This window comes from Dufourea novaeangliae, unplaced genomic scaffold (assembly GCF_001272555.1).
Source record: "Dufourea novaeangliae isolate 0120121106 unplaced genomic scaffold, ASM127255v1 scaffold21, whole genome shotgun sequence".
In the NCBI taxonomy this organism is placed as follows: domain Eukaryota; kingdom Metazoa; phylum Arthropoda; class Insecta; order Hymenoptera; family Halictidae; genus Dufourea; species Dufourea novaeangliae.
The window spans coordinates 2264674-2291227 of record NW_015373910.1 but is presented as its reverse complement, the minus strand read 5'-3'; the positions used below and the strand labels follow the sequence as shown (position 1 = coordinate 2291227).

Genomic DNA, 26554 nt, shown 5'->3' with positions numbered 1-26554 from the left:
GTGGTCTGAGAACCAACCTGATGCCACTGCTGTGCTCGTCTTGGTCAACCACTTTCGATTTGAACGGATTTAAACGTCGATACCATTTAGTTGTATCTGTAGGTTAAGAAATGTAGATTGTTTATCTTTTTGTATTAATGAACGAGAAAGTGTCCCTTATTGAATTCCAATACGTTAACCTTTTTCTTTCATAATTCACTGGTTTTCTGGGAGTTCGTTCTTTCTTTTCTTTCTATAACATTGATCGAACCTCTAAGTAATTCACAAAAACCTCAGATGTCATTCAATTTTTTATTCGGTGCGTTATGAACATTGCACAGTTAAATTGGCGCCTCGATTAATTTCCGACTTCGTATTGGTCGATTAAGGGAGTGGGAGAAAGTATAAATATAACGATTGTCACTCCATTGTTATGTTCAATATTGTATTTTCAATAGTACAGTTATAATTTTGTGCAACTTGCGTCACGTTTCATTGTCCTTTTGAAATATCCTATAAAATTTAGTAAAATTGGAAAATTAGGAAGGTTTCTACAACATGTGTATAATAAATGATCGACTTGTATTTTAATGGTTATCTTTTTAAATTCAACAAAATTGAGAGTACCTTGGGAATACCTAAAAATTTGTTTATTTATTATAAATTTTTGTAGTGTGTTGTGTACGTATAGCAAAAACAAAACGATTGCATAGTTTACGGAATATATTCATATTTAATTACATTAGTCATTATGTAATACAGTTTCTTATATCTCTAGTGTATACAAATATTATCTAACATACATATTTGTTAAAATAATGTTCAACTGGACGGAATTGTTTTGATAAAGACACATTAATTTTGGTTAGATCTACGAGCCTATATTTACGTCGATAAGCGTATGCGACGGCCAATTTTGATTTTCATTTTCAGTATTCAATAATCACTAACATTAGAAGATATACTATTTTAATTAAGAATATTCATGGCAATTCTGAGATTCAATTTCATCGTATGTACAAAAAGAATACCTAGAAAAGACTACTTTTTAATAAGAAATCCATACTACTTAATATAACATTAATTGTGTAATTATGCAAACTTTGGACTGCAGCGTAATATTAGTAAGAATTAATATTTCGGTGGATCCTAGAACATAAACTATAGGTACAACAAATTCGACAACTCTTTGGACATCGATCTTAATACAATTTTTATACTAACCACTAAATAATACAAAAGTGAAAACAGATTTATAAATTGTAAAAAATTATTCGTTTAACATATTATCGTTTTTTATCGTACGATCTTACTAATCTATCGTTATACAAACCAATAAGTTAACATAATGTGCTCTCCTACAACACATGTAGATATTCGCGTTTGTACACTTTCTAAAAATACTAATAAAAAGTTAATTATTATTTATGTTTTCAATAAATGCTATCTTACTTAAAACTTACAACTAATCCGTGAATGTTTGGCTCAAAAACTTACATATCGATTATAAATATAAATTTTAAATTATGGACGGAATGTCGTTCCACAAACACTTCGTATTCCATCGAATTTTACATAAGCTGTTCCTGTCGCACAATTTCGAACACATATGGTGGACATTCTTTCACGAAATGTTACATTATGTCTTTTCTTTTTAAAGGCGTGAAATAACTATACATATAAGTATAATCATCCTGTAGGTACTAACATATTGACTAAGTGTCACTCACGACATTATAATTCGAGACATGAAAATAGTTTCGATCGTAACCGTACATATCTCTGTTCGTTAACGCGTCGTATCCTGTATTATAGCTTATAATCAATTTATTTTAGCTTATTGGCAGTTGTCAGTTTCTCATTGTATCTACATACATAACAAATATGCCATAAAATAATTCTTTCCGATATCAATGGGTTATTTATATTTCGTTCGGTTAAAAAAAAAGAAATAAGTCCTCCTCATTGCGAGTTCTTCCCTGAATACCTTATCGTCAAAACAATGTCAACGATGAAAACCAACGCGTTCACGAACGTGAACACCGCTCCCGATATGAACATGTCCATGTACTGCTTGCTCGGATAAAATTCGTTGTTATTGTAATAGGGGCCCATAATCTTGTTCCAATTATAAACAATCACGCTTCCTGCGACGATATGCAAAAGCGCGCCGACTGAGGTGAATATTATCAACTGGAACCAAAAAATATCAGTGCTTGAAAATCGATTTATTATTTATCACGTGTTTTCTTAATCTTTTTCTGTGCAATTATGTGACGTATGCAGAAGGAAAATATGGATTCACATGGCATTCGCAGTGTATTTATTGCAGCTACTGTACAAGGTCGGCTATTAAAAGTTGCCATTTCGAATGTGGCTGGAACTATAGGAATAGGTAGAAAATTTTTGAATAAATAGTATTTCATGTGGAAGAGACTATCTCGTAAAATTTTGAATATTAATTTTAAAAAGTGTGTCAATTGCCATTTATATTACAAAGCTTCCATTCTCTTGTTCCTTCATGAAGCGAAATTGTACAAAATTTAACAATGTTGCACTAAGAGTGCAATATTTTAATGAATAAACACTGAAAACACAATTGTACATAGAAACTAAATAAGTACACTTAACTTTACAATAGTAATCAAAATTTCGTTCGAATTTACCATTTAAATTTTGCAATATCCAATTCTCTTATATTTATAAATCATGTTTATTTAATACACAGAAGTATTATTTTTGTATGACTGTGACCACATAAGACCAGATTTTTAACTACTATCGTTAAAAGAAACAGAATAAATTTGGTCACAAAAGCTCAGATACCCAAAAGAATTAATTGTACTCAATTAGATAATCATATAGTTTATAAATCTCATCTCCTGTGAAATATGTATGTATATGGAAAGTACATAATACGCGAGTAACGCAAATCGACACGTCTTATTCTTGAGCCTTTTTTCCTATCGGCTAAAAGGAGGCCACTGACCCGTCCTCGTTCGTATCGAAGTCTCGAATTATGCAGCTTGTTATCACACCCGTGTGACCGTAACAATCACCATTTTCTTCGAATAAGTAGTCCCCGATAGTGCGAGTTCCAATCGTTAAACGAGCATAAACGGTGTAAAGGAAGGTGGTTGATAAGACGACGCATGGGAACTTGAACGTCGATAAGGTATGAATTTTAATCGAATTGGAACGGAACACATGCGTATACATCGAACGTTTCCTTTGAAAATAGTTAAGTCCTTTTCCAAACTTATTAACACTAATCGCCATTCACTTTAAAAAATGGTAATGATTAGTCAGAAAAATTATACAGAACATCGAACATTTTTGTGTGACTAGGTGTACTTTCAAATGAAGCACTTATATTTCATATCTGAATTAATAATTCATAGGTCTGATACAAACAGAAATTATATTTATCTAACAATCACAAATACTTATGACAGTAATATTTTGAAGTTCATTGCAGATTCGTTTTAATGATGTCCATTACAATTATTAAATTATATATTTATGTTACATTGTGACTAAGGTAATGGTGTTGTTAAAACTGTATTACTTAGTTTCGTGTCATAAATTGGACTCTTATATTTCATGGGGATATCTGATTCTATCCATAGTCGCACGAAATTGCATTTTTCAGGAAATGTCTATAGATGGATCGATACAGCTTTTAACCGTCGTCTGTAATCTCGGGAACCTACTACGATCCAGGAAAAACAAGTGAACCTTCATTAGACAACCTTGAATATTTAATGGTGCTCATTCGAGTAGCAGTATTTGCTCGAAAAGTATGTTACCATCGAACACCATTTCTTTAACTTTTATGCCGTATATTTTCCGTTAAAGAATAAACAAAAATATTAATATTCAAAAATAAAAATATTAAAATTATTAATAATTTTTATTCCTTTGTCAATAAACTATTGATAAGATTTAATCTCCTGGCATTAATTGTCTAATTATACATTAAACATATTACTTTAATTTACACGTCGAATATGGAAGTTTATTCGACAAAATCTTTTACTGAAATAAAAGATTCACATTTTTTACATTTAGAATATTCTCAGTTCCCAACATCACATTCTCAAAAATACTACAAAATTCAGTTTCGCAGGAAATAACTTACGACCACTTCGACTATGAACAACCGTTGAGTTTCTCCAGAGACAAATATATAGTCCCGTAGAAAAAATTCGAAAATATAGGTTGTATTGATACACGTTACGAAGGACATGACGCATCTGTTAATTATCGAATGCGTGGTATCTGCGACGACTCAGCTGTACAAATGGGCTAGGCTCTAAGTGGAGTCCAGCGAAATGTTGAAAACATGAGTCCTGTCAGCGTGTATGTTATATCGAAAATATCGAATGGAGGAAACGAATCTGACATAATACTACTCCTCCTTTTGTGATCGTCACGCGATCCCTCGATTGTGTCACTTTGTCAATTTATTGTCACGAGACACGCCACGTAATCTAGATTCTAGGTTCTACTCTAGCCGGGTGTAAGAATACTTTACAGACTGTCAGAATCCCATTTTCTTTTGTCGTATCAAAATTTTATTAGCGTTTCAGGATTCTTCGTTAATTACTTTCTATATTAACATTAGACTGCGAATAGTATATCTAAATATAGACTTTTCCGGATCAATTTACAGAAACTGAAATCAAATATGTAGAAATTTATTTACTCTTAAGATTCTTAATCGTAACTTCCGTTACTCTTTTAGCTTCCAAATAAAATAAAAACCTCATTGAATTTCATTGAATTTTCCGTTACTCGTTTAGATTCCAAATGAAGTAAAAACATAATTGAATTTCACTGAACTTTTTACTATACTGAACTGTAGACACCTAAGTATGCTATAAATATATGAAATTCACAGTCTAATTATCAGTTGCAATTGCAAGTATTCTCCACCATTTTCTTCCACCTTTGGTGACAATAAATACATAAAAATATATTACTATCACAAGTATTTCTCAGTGTTTTTTGTTTTTGTGAAAATGAATACATGAAAATATATCAGACTGAAAGCATATTAGTTATCGATTAGGAAATGTTATGTATATTGTGCATTTTTAACTAATACATTTTATTATGGTGTTTCATGGCGGATGTCTGAAAATAGAAAAATGTATCGGATGTTAACTCACCGTTCTCTTTGGTATTCGGTCGCCGAGGAAGTGGCAAATGATGAAAAGCGTGTTGATTATAATGTAACCGGCGATGCTGATGTAAATTATCGCGGCGTCGTCCAGTTTGAATTTCGATCTGATCAGTATTCGTTGGAACGAGTTGAGTGGGTCGACTATTAATCCGATCGCGAACACAGACAGAATCTAGAAAGAATTTCATGCGACAGTAAATATAACGCTACCTGTAACGAATACTATAAAACGTTAAATGAATAAATTGTTTAACCCTATAACGCCCAAAATTTCAATTTAAGAAAAAAACTTTTCTATTCTATGTTTTCATATTTATAAAAAGATAAATTCTAAAACACATCTCGAAGTGTCAAGGTCAAGTTTACTTTTTTCTTCATATGTTACGAAATCGTCACATTCGTTCTTAGATTAACTCCATAAACATTCTACTTTCTCTATTATACGTGTACGTTACAAAAACGTCACACTCTGCTTTATAGGGTTAAGTAACCGTATCAGTAAAACGTTCCAGTGAAGAATACATTCAACGATTAAAATGGTTAATTATTATGAACTCCATCATTTCCATTGATTATCATAATTCGAGATATAACTCACAACTTCCAAAATCTTCATTAGAAACGGTAAATGACCGATCATCTTGCGCTCTTTGGGGAGACGCTGTTCCTGTTGCCCTTCGTCTGCCATTCTGACTCTGCGGTGTTTCCCTTTGCCGTCACCCAGTTTGATAGATTTTACGTTCACCCTTTCTTCACGATCAATTGTTTCACCTTCCAATGCTAGTCCTCTGTCATCGAGCACGGCGACCCTAGGTTGTAGCAAGTATCGCGATAAATATCAAGCTGCCTGGGGAAGGTTGAACGCAACCCCCATGAACAGCGGGGGAGGATAAGCACGGGGAAACGTGATTTAAGAACATGCACATAAATTTTAGAATGTATTTCAGTGTAAATGCAGATAGATGAATTTTTTTCAAACAATTGTACACAGTTATTTATTTCATTCAGACAGTATTAAAGAATCTGGGTAATGTTTTTTAATGCAGTTATTGTTAACAGTAAATTGAAATAAATTTTAAATGTGGTGCGAATTTAAATTCAATGGAGTAAATAGTAGATTTTAATAATGTAATAATCGTAAAAGTTCTTAATAGTAACAATCTCCGAGTTTCCTCACTAACTTACTGTTTGAAAGTAAAATTTATTATTCATATACGAATTACAATTGTGAGGTGGCTTGGAAATTTGTATTCAATTTCCTTTTTTTTAGAGAAGAACTTGAAGATGAAACCTGTTTATTGGTACTTTTCAGTGCATAAAGAATGGAATGTTATTGTTCAAGATTCTTCTGCCATTTGTATTATGCAATCAGGAAATACGCGACTCAATAACATTCTATTCTATTAGCTTTTGAAATTATGTTCGCGTTACTGTGATAAATCTTAAGCGTTTCAGAATACCGTGTGCCTATAATCCACTTAAACAATCCACAATCTTCAGAGTTACACCAAATTTTCCTCAACCCTTCAACCCTCAATTGACAAAAGTTGATTTCATCGAGACGTAAGATTAAAAATCGTTTTCAAAACTTAGATTATCGACCAAAAAATTTATTTCCCATACAAAAGTAATGTAAAAAAAATTCAATATTTCAAGATTAATTATAAAAATGATAATGCCTTAGGACTCCACCTACCAAGGGCTGAAGGATACGTACATATATACCTCTTCGAACAACTTCTGTCTCCACAGCCACCTAAACGTGCTTGTACACTCTCTGAGAACTCTTCCAGCTACACAGGTTCACCAAATATCAATGGACTTATCACTGCCACCTGTCCATCAACCCCCTCGTTGCTGTAGTGTCACAAATTGCTTCTTTACTCGAGGTAATGAATTCACAGAATTAAAGAGGTCACGAAAAATCTACAATGAATCTATCGGATGGATAAACGGACGCGTCTCAGCTAGTGTTTAGTCACGTTGATCGTCGGCAAACGATGCGGAATCGACTGTGAACCATGCACCTCCACGCTGCGTCGCGGTATAACTTAAACTGGAACGCGAAGCATGACACACCGGAGACTACGCCGTACGTACACATAAGTTGCGCAGGCGGTCTGCTGGCTTTGTTAGCAAGGTTCACTGTATGACCGTGTGTCGTGGGTCCCTTATGTACGATTGTGTCACTATCACGTAATTTCGCGAAAAATGGTCCCGTGGCCCTCCCCTTTTGGGTTTGGTCTCATTTCGTGCCAATTGAAGCGGACCAACTATGTTGTCATCGAGCGATGTTTGTTAGTTTCTTCATCATTTTACGAGATTCGATTAATTATTTTTCCTTCCTTGGGAAATTTAATTTGTTCTTAATACGTTTATCACCATGACGATCACCGGTGACCGACACTGAGCTTTCCGTTTACGTGTTGATTATGGATCATCGTCATTTTAACACTAGAATTATCAAAATAATCAAAAGGACTGGTTAGTAGGGTGTTATAACGATAATTAAAATGTTACAATAATTCATTTTTTTACATCTGTCACTACATTTATTATAATATGAATATCAAAGAATTGGTTAATTAATATTTTAAAAACGATGTCCTGATTATCGATCTGACTAAAACTGAATCTGACTGAACACTCTCTAGTGTTAATGTAGGATGATCGAATTGGTGTGGATAGAGATGCAGCTGAAATATTATATCTTGCGAATTTTTCGATTCAAGTATAATTATCTCTCCATTTATGCGAGATACTTTGAAATATTCCTTAAAAAATCTTTCAATAAGATTGAGCATATTCCCTGTTTCTGTGCAAACGTTGACTAAACCCATTAGTATTTTCTTTATTACGTAACTCGAAAGTTTATTTCGAGAAAGAAACATTTCTATATTCCATTTTTATACGATACTTTCGCTTCATCTTTAATAAAAGCATAGGTTAACAGAGCTTGAATAAAAATGTCAGACATCCTACGTAGAACGAAGTCAAAGATAGGGATCCAGTGAACTGAAACTTATTTTTATATTAGATTTATGTGGAATAAATTGGCATTGGAAAATGTAAAAATTACTATTAAAATATGCAAAATTTCGTGAATTATTTTCATTTCATAGCATTAATTAAAATGTATTATAAAGTATAATCGATAGATGTATATGGAGATCATGTACAATTAGGATACTTTACAGAAATTAATAGTATGGAGCAGTTTATTTCCCAATATTAATGTTGTTCCACCCAGAATACTATTAATACACTTCCGGATACCAATACCTGCTAACGGAAAGGTTAAAAAGAAGTAGTTGGTCCATTACGTCACTCTTGTTGCTTCATTGGTTCTCGCTCGTCACTTCCCATCAGCAAATGAAAAAATCATCAACCGATTCTAAGGTGTAAATCAGTGATGGGCAACTCAGCACCCGCCAAACTCACTAGCGGGCAACACCTTCCTAATAACTTTTCTTAACCGTCTGATCACAGCAAAGAAGAGTTCGAACCAGATCCGACCCCACCTTACCAAGTACGACCTTAAAACCCATTTTACCATTCGACAGTTAAACTCTTTATTTTACTGAATTTCCCATGTTAAAATTTTTTTTTGCGTAGTCTAGTTATTAACGACTCAAAGTCCAACTTTACAGTTTATTGTAGGTACAGTTTCGTATGTTTTGGGTAGTGCAATAGGTTATGAATCGATTCATTGTCCTTTAAATTTGCTCTTAAGGTGATTCTTACATTAAATTGTTGCCTATCAGTGCTGACTGTTTCACGATCAATCGTTCAAAAATGTTCACGTGTTTGAGCAATCGTCGCGACACGATGGAATCCCGCGTAACCGAATAATTCAACAAATCCCGGACGTGCGAGTAACGATTACGAAAAGCAAAAAAAGGACAGAATGTCGCGCGCGTAATTGGAGCCTGGAACGAAGGGCGAGGTAACCACGGGATTTAATTCATGAGCACGTGTTGTCGGTACGTCGGAAACTATGCATCGGAGCATGCTGGACTTCACGTGACTCACGGTGTATAATTTTTGCGTGGACGTACACACCACGGATGTTATACACATGTGTACACGTGCAAAAGCCTTGGACCGAGCGCGCACGGCGGGCGTCTTGTTTAAACATGCACGAACGAAAGTGGAATTGGATCGGGAGCACGAATAAAACAGTGGCGAATTTTCATCCATAAACGAACGGAATGGGTCGTGCTCACTGCCCACATTGCGACACTATCGACCAACTTTGCGAAACAATCCCCTTTTACAGATTCTCCTATTTATTCGAGTCATTTTGAGCCATTTGTCTATATATGAGCATTTTGCGAATGTTGTTAGAAAAACTGTGATAATCTTACACTGCCTCTTTGGGGATGTATCAAATACAGTTAGAGAGTTTTCTTTATTTTCCTATTTACAATTTGCAATTTGTTTACATTAACATATGTGAAATTAGTGTTGGTAATTGTAACGTGTAGATACTTACTCAATGGTCAGTCATGTTATCAGTAATCAACTGCTGTTAGACATCTTTTTTTAGTTTCCCAAGATTGGATTGTTTCAATGTTTTTTGCGTTTATACTCGGAGATCGTGTTAGAAGTGGTTGTCAATTTTGTTTATTTCTGTGTAATAATTAATCGTGAACATATAATTTTCTCGTAATTGTAGTAGATACTTTCATATGCTGATACAATAGATTTTCCAATTTTTATAAATTTTGTATAATAGTGATTCGAGGAAAGAAACTTATACAGTTGGCGTTAGAATAGGTTGACAAGGAATCAAGAGGTATGTTTATTATGAAATTATTTCTTATGCAGGAGTTGGCTTTAGGAGCCCCATGTAAAAGAAAAATTATCCGTTTTAAATTTATTAGAGAGTCTACGTATATTAATGAAACAGCTTGGTGGTGTCAAAGACCAAATTCCAGCAGCTAGTGCGAAAGTGACTCGTATATATGATTTATGGCCGCAGAAAAAAAAACAGCAAAGCAAAGAAAGGTATTGCAAGTGTGCTAGATATTAATGCAGTAATGAACATACAAAGTTAACATGCCAATGATGTTTTGAAATGCCGCAATCTTCGCCGTCCCCTGAGTTTATGTTCTGTTTTTTTGTATTCTTTTTTTTGTGATGGTTATCGTCAGTGTATTCAGTTCGCAATGCATAATTAAATCGTACTTATTTTCTTGTAGTTGTAGTAGTAAACCACGACTTAGATAGCGACGAATGGAGGGTTTATAAATTTCTTAATCGTTAATGTAAATGTTCCTTTGATTCTTGACTTTGTGAAATAGTCTATAAAAATGAGGATTCACACAAGTGTTCACAATGTAGGCCAATGAAAATTTTAATAACGAATCTTGATTTGTCTCTATGTTATAAAGAACAGTATTTATTTTTCGTTCGGTGTTACTAGTTCGTTGAAGTCAATTGTAAATGGAATAAGGGCAAGGTAGTTATGATTGGTGTACCATAGTCGTAAGTTCGTTTTACAATAGTCGATAAACAGTGATTGCGATAGAAAGTTACAACGTTCCGGCCATGACACGGCAAGCATATCAGAGTGTAAATATTAAAGTGCTTAAAATATGTCAGTAACTTTACGTATGACAGTTGCGGATCAAGTATGAGTCAACCTCGAAACGAGCTATCTTCTTATATCCGATATCGATCATAAATTACCTAGTTCAGGGCATAATTTTACGCTGTGTATAGAAGACACGCGTTAAGTAAATTAACCGTCCATCGTCACATATTCTTCATTTGAAGAAACAACTAAAAAATTAATTTACTTTTAATTTAAAGAGTTTATAGACTCATGACCAAGTATAAGATGTAGAGTAATAATCAATTTTTTATTAGTAGGACCAGTAACGTTTCATTGATATGTACAAAAGGAAAATGTGAACATTAACCGACTAATTAAAAAAATAGTTTTATTTTATTTAAACCCGTAACTTTCAAATAGAAATTGAAAAGTTTGTACATACTATTCGATCAATTTATAGCTTAAAATTAGACGAACAAGTTATGTTTAATTGATTTTTAAGCAGAAATTAGTAATTTCATTTAAAACTATCATTAATAAAGAAAAATTGTAAATAATATTTATTGTATCACTTAATATGGTTTATTGTTATATATTTCTGACTATGGAGAATGTACAGTTTGTTAATATGTTTTTGATTGACAAACGTTAATGGTAAAAAGTATGTTACTAATCTACGATAGATATAGTTTTAAAGAACGACTTACATACATCTGTTTACATTCTAATAAATGAAAAAGTCTTAAATCCAAGAAACAGTCTAGCTGGCAGTGTCTCATACTACTGAACAGATTATTTTCTAATTGCGTAATAGTCTTAATACGTTGCTCCTCTTGTTACAGGAAAACTATACTACGTGCACTTAACTATCGTAACAAAACACAGTCAGTTGTACAGGTGTGAACACCACGCATTGCTGATCGTATTCACAAACACACGTACGATGGATCACGTGCTCACTGGGTCAGTAGGTGCGGCCGCATCTTCACTAATGTTCATTATGGGATCCTCCTATCGATCTTGAGTTACTCACAACTTCCGTTTTGTAAATCTTAAGACTAAAACATGCAATTATTTTCGTTTATTCTCTATTATTTCATATTAGACAGGACCATTTGAATACTAGAAAAACTATACGAAATCTTAATTGTTAATTCCATAACCTTCTCGTATTTTCGTTTACATACCTTAAACTCATAAGAACTTACTTGCTACTCTTATTAAAATTTTGTCAATATCGTATCCTTTATTGTGATAAATATTTTACAAATCTGATATTGTAGGAAATTTTATTACTGGGTGTATTTCTTTAGGAAAATCTGGATTTTTGTTTATATAATAAGTTTCAATAATCTTACCACACGTGTACTATTTAAGGAAGCAAATTGCCATGTTAATAGAATATTTGATATTTCTTAGTCAAAGATTTTTTAATGCAAAATTACAGAATGTGTACCAATATTAATATCAGTTAATATTAACATGGTAATGAATGCGAAGGAAGCACACTATATAAATACGTCAAACTTATACTCACAGTTATGTAATAACGTTCTCTTTGTTAATGAAAAATTTGCACTCGAACTATACGCATGTTAAAATCGAGGGAAATTGATTCAGCAATTGTTACCTTTCTCTATTAAAGTACGTAAAAATTCAAGATTAAGGAAGTATATTATATAGTCGTTTAAATTATGTATTCTATCTCTTTATTTCGGTCTCTCTGTTTTTCCCTTTCTTTTGTTACTAAATGTCGGTTTTCGAGTCGTGCCTCGAGAGGTTAAATTACCAGCAACGCTCGTAATTAACGTGATTATGTATCCGGATCGTGGGTGTGGGATCGTACCGGTCATTCACGATGATTACGAGGTCAAGTAGACTAATTGATGCATATCGTGGTCGCATCATAACCCTCCTTGGGTTGCTCACTCGTAGATACGGAAAAAAGCGTGATTGTCTTCGTTCAATGTTCGTTTATTATTTCTTTTTTCTTTAATAATTCTTCTAAACTGTACTCTTACACTTGCTACGTGAAAAACAGTATGTTGAAAAAACTATATTTTATAGTTTTATTCATTAATTTAAAGATACTAAAATCAAGATTAAGTCAAACAGAGGTCTTATCGGAAGAAGAATTTTATTAAACTTTATTAAATCGTTTATTTTACTGATTTTTACAATCCTCAGTGTTGTATTGATTTTATGAACAGTTAAGAAGTTTTATCAGATTTCACTGATATTTATTCCTGTTCGCTAATGTTACATCGTATAACTCTTAAAAGAACATGTTACTGATTTTCATTCGATGATGAACGTGCCCGTTCCTGAATAAGACGATAAGCAGCCACAGCCATCATAGACAGAGAATTAACTATCAGGGCCATTGATAGCGCAAATTCTGAAAGACTGTCGCAAATTCTGTTAATAACGAACTCTATAAAATGACCCTGATAAATGCCGGTCTTTTACATATATCTTTGCAGAAAAAAATTTGTAACGTGGTATATATTAGAAAATTAATAGAAAAATTGTTTATGAGACGAAAAAATTTATACAGTAGTTCTTTCTTCTGATAAATATTTGATATAAAATAATTTCAAGAACATACTCGTAATCGCTATCAGGATCATGGTCATCCTCAAGCATCCATGTTATCCACGTGTACAATTGGTAAATCCCACAAGTTAGACTTCCAACTGCGCCAATCACGGCGAAGCATATTTCCTTGATGAATACAAACGAGACAGATTCAAATTTCCTGCCTCCCGATGTGATCTCGAATTTTGTCAGCATACTGCGTGATTTTCACTTACTCACGAGAAATACATATTCCTTGTACATGAACAGAACCACGAAATCGGATGAAATGATGATCAGGTAACCGATTATGAACGTGGGCACCAGAATTCCAAAACATGGAATCTCAATGTATGGATCCAAGGGGCTGTAGTATATTGCCGTGCCTATTATGCAGGCAGCCTGAAAAGTTATCGACCGTGAAAAGAAATAAATTACGCAATCATATCCTGTTTTCAACTATAACGATTATAATTCAATTGAACATAATCCTTTAACTATTTGCAGTTTTATTTTTTTGACGAGTTTATCTACCACATTTAGTGCCCAGTTTAGGCTACTTGTAAGAATATACTGTGTTTCTAATATAATATGAAATTTTTCACATTAGAACATATAAAGTTCCTTTTTCGAAATTTCCGTAAGAATTGGAACATAATGAAAGATACCAGAGACAGCGTCTTGCATATTAACAACGTCTTGTCAATGGACCACGCGTTCAACCGTAAAAGCTGTACAGGGACTGGTATATCGTCCATTTCTTACTCGTAGAGCACAATTTTATCGAAATCGTAATATTTAATGATCTATGAATTATAAATATCCGCAATCACATTTTGTTTTTACATAATATTCCCTGAACGTCACGAAGATCGATCATTCTTATCGATGGAATTATACAAGAATTTCACGTTGTTGCTGTGCACGAAATAACGTTTTGAAAGTGACCAAAGAGGCAAGAGTCGAAGATGAAAGGATTTAAGGAGCTATTGACAGATATTAATTTTATATTAAGAGTGGTCGAATGTGTAAGTTGATCTTTCAAACATACATCACGGAATTTTAGGAAGCGAGTGGATAATTTTATGATTAGTTATGTTGTTTAGATCCTTTGTATCCTGGCACTAATTTTTTATACCAATGGCGTAGGGATGATAATGGTGCTTTCCATCCATGGTTGGCTGTTTTTGTCATTCTTTTATATTGTGTCCTACATATTCGAGGATCAGACGGTGTGGACGGTGCGGAAGTAACTTTTAATCATTTCAATTATCTTCTCTTGTTAAGAATCATGTTTCTTATTTCAAAAGTAGCATAAAAATCTTAAATCACCTAATGTTTCTGTAATTTGAGTTTACTAATGAACAATTTCATAGCTTTTGGCTTATTATTGAAATTTTGCAGCGACTAGATTTATGTTTTTATAGTAACAACATATTTATCCTCATTAACACTTTTATTCTCGCGTGATTCCTTATCTGCTTATCTTGTAATACCGATACTATTTATGTCTCTGATTAAAATTTTCTATAATTTTCTATTTTCCATTTCACAAATTTTATACGATATTTCTCGAAAAAATTTTCGAAACATTCTCAAGGAAGATGTCTTTAGTAGAAACAGTACTTTTATATAAGCTAGACATTTTTTAAAATTTAAAATATTTCAAGATAGCAAATAGAAGGGGATAAAGTCTTCTAAGAAAAGACATACAAGGAGCTATTAAATCTCTCTTTTATCTAATATTATTTGTGCAATCACTTGGCCTCTGTTTTCATAGGAAGTATTCGCTGTCGGAATGTACATCGCTTTAATGTTGTTCACTGCGTTACTGGACCTGTCGAAGCAATGTATTATGCCGTTTGTACTAGGTAACAAAACCCATATCGCGACGATAATGGAAGATAACTCTAAATTAGTGTTACAGAATTTATAGGCGCAACAGTAGCTAATATTCTACGTATAGGAAGTAATATTAAACATAGTAGAAAACAATAGATTACATGGTATACCTGATAATATACAGGTATCGAATACAATACAATATTTAGTTCCATATTACAATATGTATATGAATCCATGGTATCCGAGTCACATAGGTGATATGTATGTACATATAAATGGATTATGTATGTATATGGAAAGACATATTTATCTAAGAGATTGTTATACAAAATTTTAAATGAATATTAAAAATACATCATGTGATAGTTACAATTACAATATGAAAACATAAATTTAACGTAACACTGCCACAATTTTTCGTCATGTACTTGGTTATAGCATGAATTGAAAGAATCTTTGGAGCAACTGTTTACTATAGCTTTATCGATAGTTGTGCAGTATGCAATGCACCTGCACGTTATGTGACACCAGTTTACAATTGATAAAATGACATAAATATTTAAAGACGTGAAAAACCACGGGAAATTTATTCATACGATTTTGGTGCTTTCAGCCGGCGTATTAATTGCGGATCTGGTGGTTCTTATCATAATGAAACGTGAGTAGCAAGAAAGAAACGAGAGCTGGCAAACATAAAATGACCTTACTTCATTCTACTGTTTTCTATGCAATATATTCGTATAACAAGAATACGCTGTTGAAATGTTTAACCAACTCTTAAAACAGAACACGGACACCGCATATACGAATAAAGAACGTTTATTTACGTGTCTTGTACATTACTAACGGACGTTACGTGGCATTTTTTATTCTCAAAATCTCTGTGTAGACTATGTAGGCAGTTTCGAAAAACAAGATGACGAAGTTACCTGAAAACGATCAGAATGTTACGGATAGATTGAGGATTTCTTGTTTTTGTAGAAGATGCGAGTTCATGGAACAAAATAAAATTAGATTTTCAATGACAATCGCTACAACTTACTCTACTTTGAATTTAATGAAATCTTTGATGCTGAAGAAAAAATTTTGATTTGAATTGTCGTGTTAATTAGATAGTTGTTTTAAAACTTGCGCAAATTTATATTAGTCACGAAGTATTTAATTGAAAAAAGTTATACTTTATCCCTTCTCGTATCCATGGAGGGCATAGTAAATATTTAAGGAAATTTTGTTTTTTGATTTTACACCTAGTAGCAGTAAGCCTATTTTCATTTCGCTGCGATGCACTTCCAAATCTAACGATGTCGAGTTATGCGCTCTTTCGATGCCCATAATTGCGCCAACCAAATTGAAAATCACTCCGATCGAGAAGCAGGTCAATTCCTAAAAAGAAAATGACAGAAAAAAACATTTTCTTATTCGATGTTTTATATGAAATAAATATAAATTATTCTTCGGTAGTTATAACAATAAGAAATGTTTGTACTATGTTGTTAATATACGTAGACGAAAGAATAGGATTATTTAAAAATTCTTTGCAGAATATTGATTTAACAAGATATTATGACAGAGACAACCAACCCTAATTGCAAGTGCAGTGGGTGGATATGTGTTCAGTGAACTCCCCAGGTCATACTTAAGTGGTGTATGACAATTTGACACCCATGCATGAATGAAACACGGAAAATTTTGTGTTGCTGGTAATTACGTTAAATGGGAGAAACGTATAATATATCTTTCAGAATATTAATCACCAGATTGTGGAAGTTTATTTTTGAAGATTTTGCTTCTTCCTGCGTAATTTCATAGATCAATAAAATACTAATTTATAAATCACTTTACACGCGAATTCATAGTGTAATTATTTCTGGGGCAATGAAGTAATAAAAATAAATATACTAAAATTAAGTTTTCTTTTTCAACTAACTGCTACTCTTCGTGGTTTGTCGAATACGTGCGTCATCCCAATAGAAAAGTAAATGATAGAATACGTCGACGTGTCGATGCAGTAGATAACCCATAACCATCTTGGCATCGAATATTCATTGTATTTCGTGAGTTCGTGGAGGCAAACGCTTGCAATGATCTACGTGACCAACAAACACGAATGAAACTTCAAATCCATTCATAATTACTCGATAAAATATTCGATAAAATATTCATTTTACCAGTTCCAGAATTTTCAAGAGGAAGCTAAAATCTTTCAGAAGCTGTCGCGCGAGGGCGAACATGTTTGCTTAAATATAAAAAGCATGGAAGTTTACTTGAATCATCTATTGCCTTGAAGTTTGACGAATGAAATGACTCGTTAAATTGTTACTAAATAGAAATTAAATCGACCTGTCTTTAATTAAATACATTAATCACGACTCAATTGAAAATTGAATAATTAATAAATACATTAATAGGCTCCGATTAATTGGTTTCACTTTTGTTTATTTTTAAGTTTGCGTGAGTTCTGACAGTGGTTTTTTTGTCAATGATATTTTCAAGTTGTTTTAATCGCCGCCACCACCACCACCACCACCACCGCCTCTTTTAGCGAAACCTGGTCCCTTCCCTAAAGCTGCTAGTATGAGGAGGACCAAGTCGATTACGAGAGCTGCGATCGCCACTGTTAATGAAAAAGACAAGGAATTAATTATTAATCAGTAACGAACTAGAATATTGAATAAAAGTAACTTTCCTAGAGTCAATACAAGGAAAATTGTGAACTGGTCCTTCTCGCTTTCTGAAAAAGCATGACGATTAATACAGCGATATGGATATAGTGGCAGACGATTTTTGGTAGTCTCGTCAACTTACTTCCCACTAGGTACTTCGAATCGTAGTCTCGAATGTACATGATGACCGTAAAGACCAACATAATTGTCGATTCAATGACTATTAAGACTTCCTGAATGAGAGACAATTCATCATTAAATTAATTATTGAAAATTTATCAAGTATTTTTATGCTTTATAGTTGGTAGACTGAAAATGTTACGCATTAATAATTATTAATAAAATATTATAATAGGTTCGGTTGAGTAAATCAGAATGAACTGCAAAACTTAATGAGCTTGAATGCAGTCTTCATTGGATGTTTAATCTAACGCAGTCATTAATAGAAAAAATGTATTATTATTCAGTTTCCTTTTTCTCCTACTACTTTTAATTGATCAATTCTTTTTTACGTTGTAAGTATATATTGTAACGTAAGGTTTTTTGTAGTGGGTAAGTGTTTTATTTAAAATGATAAACGTGTCTTCGTGAAATGTAATTACCAAAATCGGTGCTACTTCAAACCATGTGAAACCGTACAAAATGATCAGCATATGACAAAGAACAACAATGTAATATCCTTCGACATAGACGAAATTGTTGCATTGTTTCGTGCTCCAATCGAAAACTAAAAATTCCACGACCATGATTAGAGCCTAAATCAAAAACACAGCTCGATGATTATATTATATTGGCATTATAATTTCAGATCACTTACGACTATAATAATCTTCAACACACAGTGGACATCTGTCCAAATTTCTGTGCAAGATCGACCCATTTTTTCACTTAAATTTTATTTATTTCACACGTTCTTCTTGAAAATTATTGTCATACGTACAAATAGCACAAACAGACTGTGGTCAATTGGATGATTACTATTCGTCTGTGCCTTGAAGTTGTTAATACATTTTTAACATTTGTTTTAAACGATACTTTTTGTCGATGCTCAGACCATTTTTATTAAAGACGGTAATCTATCCGATATATTAATTTATTGTGGATTATGTATGTTAATCACTCGAAGATGTGCTTTAAAAAAATTCCTATATTGTAAATAGTAAAAGTATGGTACTTATGTATAAAATTTAATTATTTCCTACATTCCGCAGGGAAATACCTAATACAAAAGTACACAAGTACAAAATATTTTATAGAGTGCGAATGTCATTCAATAACGCCATTAAATTATGGATAATTATTATTTATATGTATTACTATTATTTATTATCAAAACTGACGATTCTATTCTATTTCGAATGAAAATTGTCAACATGTAAACAATCATTTAAATGACAATTCAACTGTCATGATTCCTAACTAACTAATGGTTTATTACCTACTGCTGGAGGAATTAATTACATGTGGAATGCTTTCAATTTATGCGAATGATCTGCAAGATAATTAAAAAATAATCGAAAACTTTTCAAAAATATATACTCAATAACTACATTACATATAAAAACATAATTGAGGTTAATTCTTTTGAAAGAAAAGTTATTTTCAACTTTTTTTAGTTATTCCAGTCTTAAATGATTATAGTTGGTAAACAAAAAATATTGAAAAGTTTTCGTATTTTAATTTCGTATATAATTGAAACTGTTGATTCTGCGCATGATCAGAATTACTTAAAATAAAATATGAACGGATGATGTAATTAATTGTCACGCGACGTACGACTCTATTCTAAAAAGTCATCACGATTTTTCGCAAAGTGCAAAAAGCTCAATATCAGGTCCACCAGATACGCTGCACCTTCGATGACGCATAATGAACCAACCGCTAATCCCACCTAAAAAAATGAAAAAATATATTATATATAGACACCGAAAAATGCATAACAATGTGGTGAACAAGACATTGAAATCAAATCATTTCTAGGTACAGATGTATTCTAAAAATTTAAATTCAAGTCATTTTTCGAAGAGTGTTTTCTGCCTATAGTCTCACAGCCTGAGGCTGGTAATGCTACAATACAAAGCAATGTACACGATTCTGAGATCTATTAATTGTCTAAAGAGTCTATTTTATCTTGTAACAGTAAAAATCACAGTTCTATCAGCTAAGAAAGTAACTAATATCATTTTTTTACTTTTTCAAATCCAACTACCAAAACTCTTGCTTAGGTGCTAAATTTCTTATATTTAAAATAAATATTGAACATAAATTTTGTGGAGTTGATCACTTTGATGATATCGATGTGATTATAACAAAGATAACTGAACGTGATTACAGAGAGGGATTACTGTATTTTAAAACTTCGTCTTTGTTACCTGTCGTTCTTGGACAATAGTATCGAATTTGTGTTCCGGAAGATAGCCGTGCCAGTAATGAAGCGCTGTCCCACCTACAGCGATGAACATGAAGGTTCCAACAAAGTTCATTATAATTTCCTAAAAAATAATACATTCTTAGTGTGGTGAACTAATAAAAAAATAACAATATAAATCTAGAAACACGATCTTACAACAAGCGTTCTCTTGTGGTACGTGCTTCCGAAACAGAAAGTAATCAGAACGACGCTTGTATAAATGAAGAAGCCCACCAGAACTCCGGACGCAACAATTTCTGCGTCCGGACTTTTGTCTTCGTTCAAGTTCCATGTTCCACCGACACCCAAAAATTCACCTTTGAATCCTGTTCGGTACAGGATCAGGATTATGAGGTTAATTATCTGTGAGAATAATTGATCAAGCATTAGTAAGAGTGGAATCCATGTGACTAATGAATAGAAAAAAGTACTACATCGTGCTTGATTCGGTTTGAATATGTTAGAATAGAAGAATTGAATGTTTTTCAACATGTGTATACAATAGGTGTCTGAGATTAAATCGGGAAAGGAATTTGAAAATAAAAATATGTTTGATGTAATTTGATATTGTATGGCGGGCAGATATTTTAGCCTTCTTAGATTCTTACTAAAAACAGATAGGTTTATAGGTGTCTGAGATTAAATATGGAAAGAAATTTGAAAATAAAAATATGTTTGATGTAATTTGATATTGTATGGCGGGCAGATATTTTAGGCTTCCTAGATTCTTAGGAAAAATTGACTCCGGTAAAAAAGTAGTACACTCGTATCGCAATACCGTGCATCGGAAAGGGCGTTATATCGCTTTACAAACAAGGTTCCTTATCGGAGTACGATAAGGACCGAAATGAATCATAGAACTGCGTACGAATGCTTCTTGAATGAGTCTCGTTACTATGATTTATCAGGTGTACTGCATTAATTGACGAACCTGGCGTCACTGGCCGAACATTCAATCGTGATAATCGGTATAATTGAATTTACTACGGTTATTACTAGGAGTAACAATTACTAAAAACAACAATAATCAAACAGTAGTCAATAGAAGTGCTCCACTTAAATATTTCTACTCTGTTGTTTAGTTTTCCTCTACTATTTGATACACATTAACATCGTAAAATATATTCAAATTTAAATAAAATGAATGCGTTTATCTATACAAGGTATGTCAATTAAGTGACTAGACGATATTTTGAGTTGCCGTTAATCACGATTTCGTAACTATATATACCGTATTATCACCTTAAGATAACTTTGGTCGTGGGACAGTATAATTACGGTTATTATTTCAGAAATGTACTTTAAAATAATGTTCCTGTATTTTTGCAGTATTGACGGAGTGTGATACTGGTGAATTTTTCAATTATTTTAGAAACATCCTGCAGTATCTGTCTACTTTCAGCAATACATGCAGGTGGAATACCATATACTATAAAGAAGAAGACACAATTGTTGTTACTAATGAGTTAGACCAGGTGCGAATGCATTACCACTGATATTTACAGAAAGGAAACAATTGTTAATTAGAAATTTTCCAAATTGGTGTGATTGTATATAAGGGCCTTCTCACAATCGATTCCTCTCATGCATCACTCATCTTCAACCATGTACAGATTAATCACACAATTTTATTATTTCTTGGATAATCACAAATCATCGATGTAGTACAAAGCGAAGGATTTTCTTCTCACCAACTTGAGCACTTTTATCACTATACCCGCGACACTCTCTAAGGACACCATGTCTGCCCTCCGGAAACCGTACTTTTCACGATGGAAACGTGTATAGCAGATAACAGAATGAAACTGTCGGCGTGCTAGATGCCTACGACCCAGTACCAAGCCCTCTTTATCTAATCAGATGATACAGCATACGTTGAAAGAGGGATAAGAGGTATAGAAAGCACCTGTACATTTATCCTATTATCGCGAGCGATAATTCGAGCCGATGCCATCGAAATATAACGTTTGTTGTTACACGCTTTCCTTAGAATTGATTCCCACCGATATATATTCAATACACCTAGACGATAATTAGATGGGTACCTGCTGATTTTAAACAATTCCGATGAGATCATAACACCTGTATGGTTCCTCTTTTAAATTTCACTGACCCAATTATTTTGAATTCTATAATTATTAGTACATTGTGTTTTTATGCAAATTTACTTTTCCGTAGGCAGTGCTTTATATTTTTTTTTAAACCGTTTAAAATTATTCAAAATGAGATCGTGTGATGAGACGCACATATAAAGACAAACAGTATTGAAAATTGAATTATATTATCCTGTGTCTTTACCAGTTGGGCCACTCCTCCTCTTTATTCACCCCTTCCTTCTTTAGTTTATTGTTAATTTAATTTTTATTCGGTAGCGGCTTACGTTCGGAAAAGCTACAGTTCTTTTCGGGTCTTCGGACCTAGAGGAACTCCCCCTCTATGTACAATAGTCCCCGCTAAATCAATTTTGTTTAAACATATTTTCAACAGTGTTTTATCTAATGTTTTATGTGATAAAATCATTAAAAGTTGATGACTGAACATCCAGTAAATGTAGTTCGTTTCTATTTTGAAAATATTTTAATTGTACACTTTGCATATTGTAATTTGAAGCATAAACCGTAAAAAATTATTTTAGGAACTCGGATTGTCAATTAGTCCTGAACAAATTACTGAAATGGAGTCTCACGTTGACGACATTGACTTTGTGACCGCCGCGGAGGTGGAGAAAGCAACGAGACACGATGTTATGGCTCACGTTCACGTTTTCGGAAAGCAATGTCCGAAAGCTGCTCCTATAATTCATTTGGGTGCAACCAGTTGCTACGTTGGAGATAACACGGTAAATTTCCACCTGAACTATTCGTAATAAATTTAAACGAAACTTTTGTTTACTTCATATCAAATCAAATTAAGAAAATACTGTACTTTAATTATGTTCTTATGATTAGAATTATGTATTTATGGTTTTGTGTTACTTTTATGTACCAATACGTAGGAAGAGTGTCAGTTTCATATCAAATTTTGTATCAAAGTTGTATCCAAGAATGTAATTGTAAATGGAGGGTCTACGGCAGTTATAAATTGCTTTATAGAACACTGTATTATAGTTTGAATTTTATCTCTAACATTAATATGAATTTTTCAAGGATCTGATTATTCTACGCGATGGATTTGACATACTACTGCCAAAGCTAGCGAACGTTTTGTCACGTCTCGCGAAATTCGCTATGGAATATCGTGATTTACCGACACTGGGATTCACTCATCTTCAACCAGCCCAACTCACGACTGTTGGCAAGCGAGCGTCTCTTTGGCTCTATGAACTTTTGATGGACGAACGAGCCCTTCGACGTGCTAGAGACGATCTCCAATGTCGCGGAGTAAAAGGAACGACTGGGACTCAGGCCTCTTTCCTTCAATTATTTAATGGTAAATATATTCTATGTACAAGAAAGGTCTTTTTCAATTGTTATTTCATGAAAAATAACAAATGATCTTCAATTTCTATATACAAAATAAAACCTTAAACCTTTTGATCAGAGAATAGAGTCTATTTCAGTAAGAAGATTATGATTTCTGTAATTTAAATAAAAAACGTTTATTTTCATAGGTGACGGAGAAAAAGTGAAGCAGCTGGATAAATTGGTAACCAAAATGGCCGGCTTCGAGAAGCATTACCCAGTAACTGGGCAGACTTACAGTAGAAAAGTCGATGTAGAATGCTTGAATGCTCTTAGCTCTTTGGGATCGACTGTTCATAAAGTAAGTAATCACATGTTCTTGTTTTTTATCTACTTGAACGACCTTCCTTGAACGACCCAAACACCGGATGGTACAGCCAGGTACGGCTATGGTACACGGCGTACACGGCTAGGTCAATAAACTGTGTGACGCAACGTCTCTAGCGCGTTGGACCGACGGAGAGCACCGATACCGCGGCACGCTCTACCGTACTCTCTTGCTCGCACACCTCCCCCTAGAGACCCCCGAAATTCCTTGGCACGCGTCAACATCGACGAAGAGCACCGATACCGCGGCTCGCTCTACCGCTCTCGCTCTCTCCCGTTCGCCTGCTCCGACCATCTTCGGCATCGTTTAGTACGCGTCGAAAAATGTCTGTTTTAATTTTCCAGATATGTACCGACATCAGGTTGCTGGCGAACATGAAAGAAATCGAAGAGCCGTTCGAGACCACGCAAATAGGGTCCAGCGCTATGCCGTACAAGAGGAACCCGATGCGCTCCGAGAGGTGCTGCAGTATAGCCCGTCATTTAATGACATTGGTGAACAACGGGTTGCAAACCGCGGCGACGCAATGGATGGAAAGGTCGCTGGACGATTCGGCGAATCGAAGAATCACATTGTCGGAGGCGTTCTTATCGGCAGATGTGATTCTAATGACCCTTCAGAATATCACAGAGGGCCTGGTTGTTTATCCCAAGGTTATCGAGAGGCACGTGGTCCAAGAATTACCTTTCATGACCGCCGAGAATATGATTATGGCAATGGTGAAGGCTGGCGGCGACAGGCAGGTAAATTCCGGATGTTCGAAAGATTTGATGTGTTTTTTAAATCATTTTTGAACGCCTTACCCAGAGAGCACATGACGCCTTGAAGGTGCCCATTTCACGGCTATTTTAAGTCTTAGGCGTCATTAAGCCGTCATTGAGCCGCAATTAAGCCGTCTGTGTGATATCTGGGTTAATTCCTCGCATTTTCTAACAGGACGAGATATTTGGATTGCTAGACTTAACTTTATTTGACTTTAGAACTTAACAAAGGAGCTATACAATTGGTTTTTAATGTAACTATTTTGCTGTAGGTTCGGATTACATATTCAGAGGTTTAGTGTAAATTTAACAACTGAATTGAATTATACCATAGAATACTGCTAACTGTGAAACTTGGTTTCTAAGTCATACGTTCTGTCATTATTACTAATTTTATTGAAAATACCTTTCTTTCTTTAGAAATGGAAATTTAGATACATATCCCCGTTGTATTTAGCGTAGAAAACTTTACTACACTCCGAAATATTGACTGGAACTTTGGTAAACTTTATTTCTGTCATTGAAAATTAAATAAATATAAAATACCTACCTGTAAAGGATTGTAATTTTTCGAATACGGTTCAGTAACTAAAATTATTTGTACGTCGATTGTTTATTTGAAATTAGGGGTGGAAGAAACTAATTAAGGAATACTTTCGTCGCAGGTGTGTCACGAGAAAATACGCGTATTGTCTCAAGAAGCCGGTGCCCAGGTGAAGCAGCACGGCCGAGACAACGATCTGGTCGAGAGGATCAAAATGGATCCTTACTTCACTCCGATCCTCGATCAACTGGACAATCTTCTCGATCCTTCGACCTTCGTTGGTCGAGCACCAGAACAGGTCTTGGAATTTTTGACGGAAGAAGTGAATCCGATCCTCGATAATTACAAGGAAAAATTGGGTGGTCGCGTCGAGCTGAGCATTTGATCGAACATTCCGACAACGTTGTCAAACAACAAGCTTTCCCAATCGGAAATCCAGGGAGGATATTTTTTATAAAAAAATTGTGATATACCGGTTTTGATGTTTCTATTGAAGCTTCATAGTTTTTAATCAAGTAAAAACATGTAATGTAATTCGTACAAGATTATTATAAACAGCATTAAAACCAAAGAAAAATCGAGTAAACGAGGGAAATTGTAAAACGCATTGTTCGCAGCCACGTGCACGCTCCTTCCACGCTTAAACATTTATTACTTATTTTTATTTTACGTTGTTGCCTTTATTTCGATCTACTTCTCGACAACGTAACTGCTGTGATAGCGGGCGCAGAACAGAGAACAGAGTGGACAGACATGGCGGAAACGCGGCGGTCGTTTGGGAGAAATTAATTTCGATATTTACATGTAGACACGAAATCTCAGAGAGGAAGAGACAGACAAGTATAGCAAGAAGGTAGAGAAGAATACTGAAAAAGAAAGACAGAGATATAAGAGCCGATCGTTTATTTTAAACAGATAAGGCAGAGTAACAGTTGCTTATTCATCGATTAATTCATTGTTCAACACGTTGACTGTTACAGTTAATGTTTATAAAAACTTTTACTGAATGAAAATCCATTTTTCAACAAAATGGTTGCTCTGTATATCAATCTTTATCAGAGTATTATTTCTTTTTTCATTTCATTCTAAAGATCAATTTTTGAACAAGTATCGTGACAGTCACCGTGTCGATTAATTAAAGAACGTTTAAATCACGTATTTGTCATTGGATTTCGTCTTATTCGTTACTAGAACATTTCAGATGTGTGAAGCAACTGTCACGAGTTTACAGAATCAAC

General features: G+C 33.9%; 3 protein-coding genes across 3 annotated transcripts in view; 1 reads left to right on the top strand and 2 right to left on the bottom strand.

Moving 5' to 3' along the window:
- Positions 1 to 26165, top strand: part of LOC107194182 (adenylosuccinate lyase) — a 39859-nt gene extending 13694 nt beyond the window's left edge. Inside the window, exons 2-6 of the mRNA XM_015583760.1 lie at positions 22858 to 23061; positions 23369 to 23651; positions 23833 to 23984; positions 24356 to 24754; positions 25438 to 26165. Coding sequence (XP_015439246.1) covers positions 22858 to 23061; positions 23369 to 23651; positions 23833 to 23984; positions 24356 to 24754; positions 25438 to 25701 — 1302 coding nt within the window. The 3' untranslated portion in view covers positions 25702 to 26165. The remainder of the gene's footprint in view (positions 1 to 22857; positions 23062 to 23368; positions 23652 to 23832; positions 23985 to 24355; positions 24755 to 25437) is intronic.
- On the bottom strand, positions 1916 to 6930 carry LOC107194183. Its single transcript, XM_015583761.1, has 4 exons — positions 6885 to 6930; positions 5766 to 5976; positions 5154 to 5339; positions 1916 to 2172 (listed from the first exon to the last, which is right to left on the bottom strand). Coding segments are annotated over exons 1-4 (630 nt in total). The 5' UTR covers positions 6887 to 6930; the 3' UTR covers positions 1916 to 1941.
- On the bottom strand, positions 19593 to 21964 carry LOC107194184. Its single transcript, XM_015583762.1, has 4 exons — positions 21914 to 21964; positions 20379 to 20585; positions 20185 to 20304; positions 19593 to 19703 (listed from the first exon to the last, which is right to left on the bottom strand). Exons 1-4 carry the CDS (start codon positions 21962 to 21964, stop codon positions 19593 to 19595), a joined length of 489 nt encoding a protein of 162 aa, XP_015439248.1.
- Positions 26166 to 26554: the final 389 nt, after the last annotated feature.

Excerpts from the sequence above, each read along its gene's own strand:
- LOC107194183 (XM_015583761.1), bottom strand. Across the intron at positions 5,340-5,765 it reads TAATGAAGATTTTGGAAGTT|ATTCTGTCTGTGTTCGCGAT; the intron begins GTGAGTTATATC and ends AATTCTTTCTAG. Across the intron at positions 2,173-5,153 it reads ACCGAATACCAAAGAGAACG|TTGATAATATTCACCTCAGT; the intron begins GTGAGTTAACAT and ends TTTTGGTTCCAG.
- LOC107194184 (XM_015583762.1), bottom strand. The coding sequence starts at position 21,964 with ATGGTGTCCTTAGAGAGTGTCGCGGGTATAGTGATAAAAGTGCTCAAG. Across the intron at positions 20,305-20,378 it reads ACCACAAGAGAACGCTTGTT|GAAATTATAATGAACTTTGT; the intron begins GTAAGATCGTGT and ends ATTATTTTTTAG. Across the intron at positions 19,704-20,184 it reads CTATTGTCCAAGAACGACAG|GTGGGATTAGCGGTTGGTTC; the intron begins GTAACAAAGACG and ends TCATTTTTTTAG.